The sequence below is a fragment of the Cynoglossus semilaevis genome, chromosome 7 (assembly GCF_000523025.1).
Source record: "Cynoglossus semilaevis isolate Cse_v1.0 chromosome 7, Cse_v1.0, whole genome shotgun sequence".
Taxonomy (NCBI): Eukaryota; Metazoa; Chordata; class Actinopteri; order Pleuronectiformes; family Cynoglossidae; genus Cynoglossus; species Cynoglossus semilaevis.
In genome coordinates, this window is record NC_024313.1 from 8974237 (window position 1) to 8983993 (window position 9757).

General features: G+C 42.6%; 1 protein-coding gene across 1 annotated transcript in view; it reads right to left on the bottom strand.

Moving 5' to 3' along the window:
- Window positions 1-4282: 4282 nt before the first annotated feature.
- lratd1 (LRAT domain containing 1) overlaps window positions 4283-9757 on the bottom strand; it is a 7500-nt gene continuing 2025 nt past the window's right edge. The window contains exon 2 of the mRNA XM_008313262.3: window positions 4283-9340. Coding sequence (XP_008311484.1) covers window positions 8515-9303 — 789 coding nt within the window. The 5' untranslated portion in view covers window positions 9304-9340 and the 3' untranslated portion in view covers window positions 4283-8514. The remainder of the gene's footprint in view (window positions 9341-9757) is intronic.

Sequence of the window (9757 nt, forward strand, 5' to 3'; positions counted from 1 at the left end):
CAGATGCTTCACATTTGACTCTTCCTTGCTGAGCTTATCAACCACATGCTGCTAAAAGGAGGCACTTGTGGAAAAACATCAGGACTCCTGTGTTTTCTGAACAGTCACTGCACTGCTGAGTCACTGAGGTGACGGTGGCTGTGACAGTGTTGGAGTAAACAGAAACACTTCCTACATCCCACTGTAGGAGTTCTGATAAAGCACCTGACGAGTTGATGCTTTTGCATCACTAGCTTGTCGCCCCTTTTCAAGTACTGTATCTCGCTAAGGGGCTAATGAATCAAACAAACATTTGCTCCCTTTGGTCAGCAGAGGGCCTGATGTGCAGACAAACTTTTGGCTGGAACTTGTTGTTGGTGGAACTAAAACCAAACATACGACTGCATTTCTTAATAAAATCCTATCATAAATGTGTAACTCCGCTACCCTGCCCTGGTGGAACATGAATAAACTAGATATCTTTCGATGATAGAAAACCAAATAAAACCAAATAAAATAACCATGAATAATGTAAATGCAGATTGAAATTTTTTTTACTGTATCTCAACCTTTAATAATTTGGACACAGTTTAATATCCATGTAACTAAAGCTAAAGCGTGAATCCTGCGTTTATATCTGTCTTGACGATTGGCAAACACTTGTAGAGTGGAGTCGGTTTGGCCAGAAGACGGCGACATTCTGCAGAAAATAAAATTATAGATTGAAAACAGTTTATTTGGTCGAAATGGAGGAACATTACAGTGCCTTGAATATGCTATGTTTGTTTGTTGGAATTGAGCTATCAAAGTAAAACAATGAAATAACCCAGCCTTAAGAAAACGTAGAGTGATATTTTTGAAGTGAGCAGACAGAAGGAGGAGACAGGAGCCAAATCAAGTCTGGATCTTGATCCTTTGCTCCAAAGTGTAGTGTGAGGATGGGTGAAAATAAACCCCACACCTGGGTCACTGAGAGGTGGTTGTGGCAGTACCAGAGGAGAAGAGAAGTGAGAGTCAGCGGTAGACGGCGTGTTACAAGAACGAGAAAAATACCTGGGTCAGAGCGAGTGTTTCTAAGAGTTTTTATATTGTCTCCTGACAGGACCATGTGTCATCAGTGGAAATATGAGGGAAGACAAAACGCTGTTATAGACATTAACACATTTTATACCAGATGGGGTCGTGAGACAGCGCATGTGTTGTAAAGGTGTGTGGTGTTACATGTTACATGGCACGTGTTTATATTTGTAGTTTTTATTCTTACGCCTGTGTGTGGTTTAGGTATTGCTATTCTTGTGGGGATGTAACGCCTGTGTGTGGCTTAGGTATTGCTATTCTTGTGGGGATGTTTTTTGTGGAATGCTTTGTGTGGTGGACCCTTCGTCTAGGGGGAGGGAGGGTCATTTACAGATACGTTAGAAAAAACTCGTTAAAGGGCTTGTTAAAGGTAAGGGTAAGGCAGTGTTTTTCAACCTTAGGGTCATGACCCCAAAAAGGTTTTGGGAACCACTGGATTAAGGATTAAGGATTAAGATTGAGAGTAGGCATTCGGGAATGCTCATGAAAAGTGTGTGTGCGTGCACACACGTGTTCTTGCTGACAATTTCATTAGGCTCATTAAACATCATCACCACTAATAGGTGAGTGTCAGCAATGTTAGTGACGTTAGTGCCGTGATTCCTTTTCAAGCACTGGCACTCACTGACAAACACACACACAAGTCTTTGTTTAAGGTGTTTGTCTCCTCTTGTTTTTGCTGTTATCTGTGATTCACGGCAGCGACGCCTGAGAAGAAGCAGAATTTTACTTTACAGTAAACTCCATTTTAAAGCCTACAATAAAAAATAGAGCATAAAACATTTATTCTTACAGGTGGTTGTGAGAATACTTGATGTTCAGACTCTTTTCTTGACATATTTGGTTTTAAAAATATATTGCCAGTCTGGGTGTATTTCTTTATCATGACATGAAAAATTCATGTCTAATTTGATTTTTTTTTTTTTTTTTTTTGCTCCCAGACATAAAAGAAAAAGTAAATACCTCCAGTATGTCTGCTACACATCTGAAAACAGACGTAAACAAAGACCTTTTGGCATATTTGTTGCTTTGGTTAGAAAGTTATTTGGCCTGACTATAAAACATATAAACATATATAAACATTTATATGGACACGTTCTCTCACTATGTTTAACCTGCAAGGTTGAGCCTTTGGCGGCCGCTCCTTTCATACCAAAGCTAATATCTGGTTAAACTACTAAATGATTAACCCCCCAGAGATGCTATATCAGTGATTAAAAATAATTATATTCTAATTTTGTACCCTCAGCCAGGGTAACTTCTTTGGGCAAAGTGGGACAAAAATAATTGTAGCCTGTTCCTCCATGTGGTTGTGTTCCCAAATGCTTCTCAGCCACAGGTATGCTGTGAAAAACAGCGCGTAATTAAGGTGTTTCTGCAAGATGGAGCACCGAGATAGGGCTATAAATATAGGCCTTACTTAGAGCCCGTACCATACTTGGGGCTATTATATTTTCCAAAATGTATTTTTAGACCTGACCCTGTTTTACTGTCATGTTTTTTTTAGACACGGGCCACACAATGGCAAATGTTATTAGATTGTTTGCCTTTGCACTGGTTTGCTGGTTCAATCACGGGTCAATCTTCCTCGAGGTTCCTCTATTTCTTCTCACAGTGCAGAAACATGCTCATTAGGGGACAAGCTTGATGGGACACTCTCAATTAATCGTTGTTTGTCTCTATAAGTGGATCTGTGATAGACTGGCAAACTGTCCAGGGTGTGCCACACACTTGCCTATTGACAGCTGTGATTGGCTGCAGTGTCGCTGCCTCGCAACGCTGCAAAGGAAAAAGCAGTAGATAATGGCAGAATGTTTTGTTCTAGTAGTATTGTACCAATGTGTTATTACTTTGTGGTATTAAATTCAACTGGACCGTTCAATTTCCACTTCATCTTCTGAAGTATCATGGAGAAAGCTAATCAAGACTGTTGTAATGAACAGTAACCAGAGTTTGCATGTATGTTGGTGACAGAGGGGGAGAAAAATAGAAAGACATATTTTTCCAGTCCTCGTGTGAACTGTTGCGGTGAGTCAGCATGAGAACATTAAGGATCTCAGCTCAGTACATTCCCCCTGTGAAAATGAATGCACTGAGGACCTGATTCAACAGCATGCTCTTGGAAAAGCTTCAAGTGGCATTTTGTGCTCAAAGAATAGCATTAGGAAATAGACAAATAAAACTAAAAAACCTAGATGTAACAGGGTTTTATATGTTGGGGAAAAGTGTTAAGAGAATGACATTTAGCCGTGGGTTATCAAGAGCAGTGCAAGCAGCAAGGTTGTGAAATGCTCATAATGACATTTACAGTAACCTTTTCCTCTGACTTTTTAAAAAGGGTTAAACCCGTGGAGACTAAAAGATTGGGCTGTTTTGGGTCTTTCCCATTAATCAAACCATGTTTGCACCGAGCCACAGCCCGCAAGACATTTCTCTTCTCGCTCATTAAAAAGTGAAAAGGAGACGATGGGGGCAACGTTAGATTAAAAAAGTGGTGGCTGCAGGGTGGGCAGATGGTTTGAATATATGCCCTTTAACCTACCACGTATGGATCGAGACCTGTCTCCGAGCCACTGCGGTGCCTTTGTACCAGACAAAAGTGAATCACTGCTATTTCTGAGCAGCCACTCTCTCACCACTACACAGGAGAAGCAGCTCATTACCGTTAATAAAGTGAACTCAAAGCACTCACTCTAGTTAGAAAAAGTTTTCATCAAAAGTTGCGTGACAGTTTTATCACCACCAAATTGATCATTATTATGTAGAAATGTGTTTTAAAAAAAACAGTCTTTTCACTTTCATTTGAGGAAAAATTTGCAGCTAAATTGAAGTGACTGTCAGGAGAGGAGTGTGATTAATAAGACAAAGGAGATAAGAGTGAACGTGAAGAGACATTTTTTAAACAGTATCAGAATCTGTTTCCATCTTAACCAAATGGACACATGATTCTGCTGCAGCATTTGAAGCTTTCATTAATGGATTGATGCTGACATTTAGCAGCACCTGTGTCTCTCCGTGTGTTGTTATAAGAGTGATGTTATAAATGTGAAGAAATAAAACTTAAGGCAGGAGAGTGGACCTGTCTCTGTAAATGACCATGTTCATGTCCCAGACTTTTGATGGATGAATGGTCATCTTTTTTTCTTCATCATAAAAATGCAACTTTAAAGCCCATTAATTAACAACATGTTTCCTTGAAACCTTCTTTTCTGCCCAAACATGTTTCCTTGAAACCTTCTTTTCTCAATACTATATTTTGACTTTTTTCTTGTACATTTATAAATTGTTAACATAAACCTAACGGTTAGTCATGTGATTTAATTCTCTTTCTTAACTCCTGATCAAGGCCCTGATTTAACATTGTTGTTTGATGCAGTCAAAAATAGTAAACAATATTTAATGACAGCACAGGAACTTTCCTTTGTCACTTGTGTTTGGTCAGTATCCTCCGTGTCGGCTGTTGGCTGCGCTGTTTGAACAGATGACTTTATTTGCATGGCAGTTACTGCACCTGCTCCACCCTCAGGGTGTGTTTGCAAAGAGGTTTTTCCAGTAGTTGAACTCTCTGAAACATGTTGAACAGCTGGTATAATTAACTGAAGGGGATTTTTATTCCAATGCAATGCATGGTTAAAAAACAACTCAAAGAATGAGATTTTATCAACAACAGCAAAACATTTCTTTTCATTCACTCATTAATCCTCTATCTGCTGGTCACCAAGTCTCACTGTTGCTATTGGCTTGATTTAACACTAGGATCCCTGGACGACTGTTGAACTGAGCGGATTGTTTTTTTATGCTGATAGACAATAATGCATTTGAATATTAGAACTGCGTGATGGTATTCACCTGATTTCTCCTTTGTGTGATAAAAATGTGTTGCTGTGGCAGACTTTGTCAGGTTTTATGGTTAATGTTTTCAAGAATTACTCTTCCTGATCGTGGAGTTTAGATCACGCTTTGTGATGTATAAAGATGCATGAAAACGACGTAATTAAAGCTACAAATGTGTTAGAGCGTGCAATCTGTTTAAAATACATCTGCGTTGATGCAGACTGGAGCAGAAACACAGCTTTGTTGGCAGATTTTTAACACATGTAAAAAGGAAACCCGGTCCCTCTTGACTGCTGTGGCTGAGTTTAACCCAGTTACCAGGCAAGCTGTTGTTGAGTATGGTGTTCATTTTAAACAACATCAGACAAGGAACACAACGCACTCCAGTCTACTGGGAGATCTAAGCGAGTATAAGGAGATCCTCTTAGAGGCATCACGCAGGCAGGGTAGCCTGTCTTGTTCCCTCCTCCCAAGAACATCTCCTCTGAGACCACTGATTTAGCTGGCAGCAGGCTAGCTGTGATCACATTGTCCAAATGCACACAAACTCACACACACTTGGGCACACACAAAGTCAATCCCTGGTGTAAATTAAATACTTTCCTGCCACTGCACAAAAAGGAAACAATAGTAGGTCAGAGTGTCTGTGAGGGAGACAATGAGTGAGAGTGGTTTGGGTTGGGCATATGGTTGTCTGACATCCTTGAGCTGTGGAAGGATTGCAAATAAACAGCATTTATTTCCTCCCTGACACTGATGGATACCAAGATTCAGACCATCATAAATATAAAGAACACATGCAGCATATGGTTGATATACTATACCCACACGTCCGCCCACACAGCCAGGCGTCTGAGCTCACACAAACAACCTGACACTCACAGCTTTGGTATTTTTGTCTCACACTTTTTACCCACTCACACTCATATACAGCATAATGTGGAGCTGAAACTAAAATGCACACACTGCCAATGTCATGTCAGACAGACGAAGCCTCTCCTTGAGCTAAAAATGTGTGAGCATTGTCTGCCTGGAGCGCTCTCTCTCTCTCTCTCTCTCTCCCTCCCTACACACACACACACACACACACACACACACACAAAATGCACCACAGACCACAAGCACACATGCAACCGCTACAACCAGCAGCTGCCCCAGTACCCTGATTCTTGTAAACCACAGGGGATGTCTGACACACTCACACACACACCTGGGACAACCTCAATTATCCACTGCGCATGTTCAAGTTGCACTGAAGAGAGACAGTCTTGGAAACAAAGAATAGAACTACAGTTGGTAGGCACTCGTCCACAAAAACTGCAAATGTTGTGGTTATTAATTCACTGATGGCTAATCTTAGATCTGAAGAGTGATTTCACAATCAGGCACATCGTTTTATACCGCAGTGGGAATACAGTATCTAATTCTTATTAACGTTTTAAATGAGTTGAGATAGATTCAATGTTAAGACGTTCTTTCTTTCTTTCTTTTTTTTTTTTTTGCCAGAAATTGCAGCGCTGACTCTAATGCTTTGATTAGAAAAGTAAAACATAAAGAGCAATATTAAAGAAATGCTGTCCAACTTTGGCCTAAGAGAATTTTGAGGCAGAGTTGCTGCCTTTCATGTGAGAAGTCTGTTGAAATATTAACAGCAAAAGCCAATGAAATCCCATATTCATGTGAAAAGCTGCAGAAAATCTTCTCGAGGTACATTTGCATTGATCATTGGGCACTTTTGGTTGAACATCAGAAGCAAGTACCAAGCAAAAATAGTCCTAGCAGAGGCAAACACCAACCTATCCTTCAACTGCACAGTAGATCACTTCTTATGATGAACATGAAGTATCCTTCACCTGGAGGTCAGGTCCAGACCTGACATCAGTCATTACTGATTCAAGCCACTGACTTATATTTATAAGGATAGAATCAGAATGAAGCAGAGGTGCACCGACTGGCAGCTTCACTCCTAACACACAAAGAACGACACGCATGACTACAAAACATATTCATAAATCTCTTTGCTACTATCTCTGGTCCTGTAAGATTGCACTGTGGTGAGGAGACAATCAAGGAGAGATGGACATCTCCCCAGAACTAGAGAAATGATTGATCTCCCTTCTTCACAGATACTGGAGCAGATTGCAGCCTGGAGAAATTAAAAACCTGGAGCAGCCCAGGAGCACAGACATCAGGCTGCAGATAAGACACTGTAGATCCATACAACACGTGCCATACAATAACAATGATAACACTCGTATGTGGGAGACTGTCCACAATACAAGCTTCAAATATGAACCAAGTCGGGAACGCATCTCAGGTTGTGCTGTTGTAAAAACAGCAGATATACATCAGAAGATACCAGCATGTATGTTGGTGTGTAAATATCAGCAGAAAAAATACCACACTGGAAAAAATAGCCTGAGGCCAAAATGCTGCATGCTTCCATTGACTCCAAACAGCTGCCCTTATACTGTAGCTCTGATATCACATATGGATTTTTTCATAAAGTCTTACGAGTTTGATGCAGATGACCATTTTATTGCCTCCAAATCTTGCAGTGATGTATGAAGCCTATTTAGCTCCAGGCAGGACAGGAGGCACCACAACATCAATAATTCATGCATCCACCAACACTAGAGAGGTTTTTTTTTTTTTTTTGTATATTTGTTTTTGTGTGAGTGAGAAGCGTCAATGTGTTATTGTACATGTACAACCACCAGGACAACACCTCCAGCAGCAATCCAAGACATTCTCTCCATATTTCAACCTCTCTTTATTTGAACAAAAAAGAGATCAGAGTTTAATCCACTGAACTTAAATACAAAAATAAGAGACTTAAATTGAAATTAATATGAATACAATATACACATACATCCAGTGTTGTGGATCAATATGACAGCATTGTGAAAATGACAATACTCTTGATATGGCCAAAGGGCAGCTTGAACAAGCCAAATGCTTTCTGTAGGCAACTGTGCAGCCAGGGACTGTCAGAGGTCTGTGTGCCAGTGGCTTGGATCTGCGTTACAAGATCAGTCCCGGTCTTAAAGCTAACAATAAAAAAATAGAAGGGAGACTTTTTTTTTTTCGTAGCCACCCCAGATCCTATCTATCACCCCACCCCCCATCTCACCGTCTGGTCTGCCGCAGCAGGCGCCCTTTGCAGAAAAGGGGCCGTTTCCATTATCCCGAGAAATTAAACAGAAAACCAAACTGAGCCTTGCGCCCAGTGCGCGTGTGTTAAAGGTGATTTCTCTGTTTGGGGCAATGGTTTAAGTAAAAATCGTGTGTCCCACAGATTCTCATCTGAAGGGGCGTTGTCTGTTTATGTGGCCGCATTTCAGTTTTAAGCACTCTGCATTTGGATGAAAAAAAAAAATCCACAGAGCGCCTCAGTGGTCCAGGCGCAGCACCGTGTCCATCACGACAGACAGACAGTCCAAGAAACCAACAGGTCCTTCCTTGCATGTGCGCGCGTCTGTGTGCTTGTGTGCCGGAGTTCGTTGGTGTGTGCGCACAACCGTGCGTCCTTGCGCTCTGTTGGAACGCGGAGGCTGGGGGTGGAATGGAGAGAGGGAGGGAGTGGGTGACGGTGGAGGGGGTGATATCAAACGGAATCCCTGATCACTCCTTCCCCGCGTTAACCAAAGACAGCTCTTTAAGAATTCCACTGGCGTCCACTCGCCTCCTCTCCCGGATCATGTCCTCCAGGCTACGAAACACCAGAGTGTGCACGCCGCTGCCGGACAGGTGCACTTTGAGAAAATACTGCTGCTCCGCTGAGTGTGCCTCTCCCCCAGCTTTGAACTCCCTTTTCCCAAACCGACACCACGCTGCGAAACTTTCCGAGTTGGTCCAGCAAATCTCCTCGCTGGTCAGGCCCAGATGTCCCACTGCGTTCTGCATCACCAGGTCTGGAGGAAGCGATCGGTACCGGTACCGATTGTTCACTATTCTCCCATGGCGACCGCTGCTGATCTCCAGCAGGCTGTCTTTACGGATCTCACCCTTGTGCAGATGAATGACCCGGTCGTCCTGCTCGTAGATGGCCCAGTGAGGGGCTTGCGCTGTGGCCACCAGCTCCAGCAGGTCCCCCGGTTTGCACATAGTCAGCAAAGTTTTGGCCGAGTAAACATTGAGGTCCTCGTTTTCCCGCAGCTTGGAGAAGATGCATTCCTGGGAGCAGAACGCAGAGTACTCAACCTCAGTGACCGAGAAGGGTCCCTCTTCCACCGGGCTGTGGTCTTTGGTGAAGCCGCAGTCAGATGGAGTGCGGTCGTCCACCTCCTCCTCTTCGTCAGAGAAGAAGTAGGCGACGCCGACCCGAAGCTCGTCCTTCTCTAGCCCGGACGGATCCCCCGTGGGCAGCTCGCTGTAGTTGAGGTGGGTGATCCGATCCAGTTGATTTCCCATCAATGACCTGGCAAGGCAGAGTCATGGACTGCGGTGTCTGGAAGAGAAAAGGAGAGAGAGGGGAGTGAGAGACGGAGAGATGAATGAGACAAGACAGGACATGTTTACACATTACACCATAACATATGGTAGCGTTTTAATATTCTAGGTCAACTGTTTGGAGAACAGACAGCTTTCAGCACTTCCCAACAGTCACATGACGAGGGCTTTCTCCTGTTATTGAGCCAAAAGAGTGCACAAACCCAATCAATGACACGCTGCCCCGTCTTCACTTCACGCCCATTAGTAAATCATTGATTCCACTGGAATGTAGAAAGAAACCACTGCTTTACTGAAGAGGCAGAGAGGTAAAGAAATGGAGGTGAAACAGCACGAGGTAATGGCAGCAAAAAAAAAAAAAAAAATGAGGGGGGGGGGGGAAGGAACTGTAAAAAAAAATTGACGTTTCTTTACG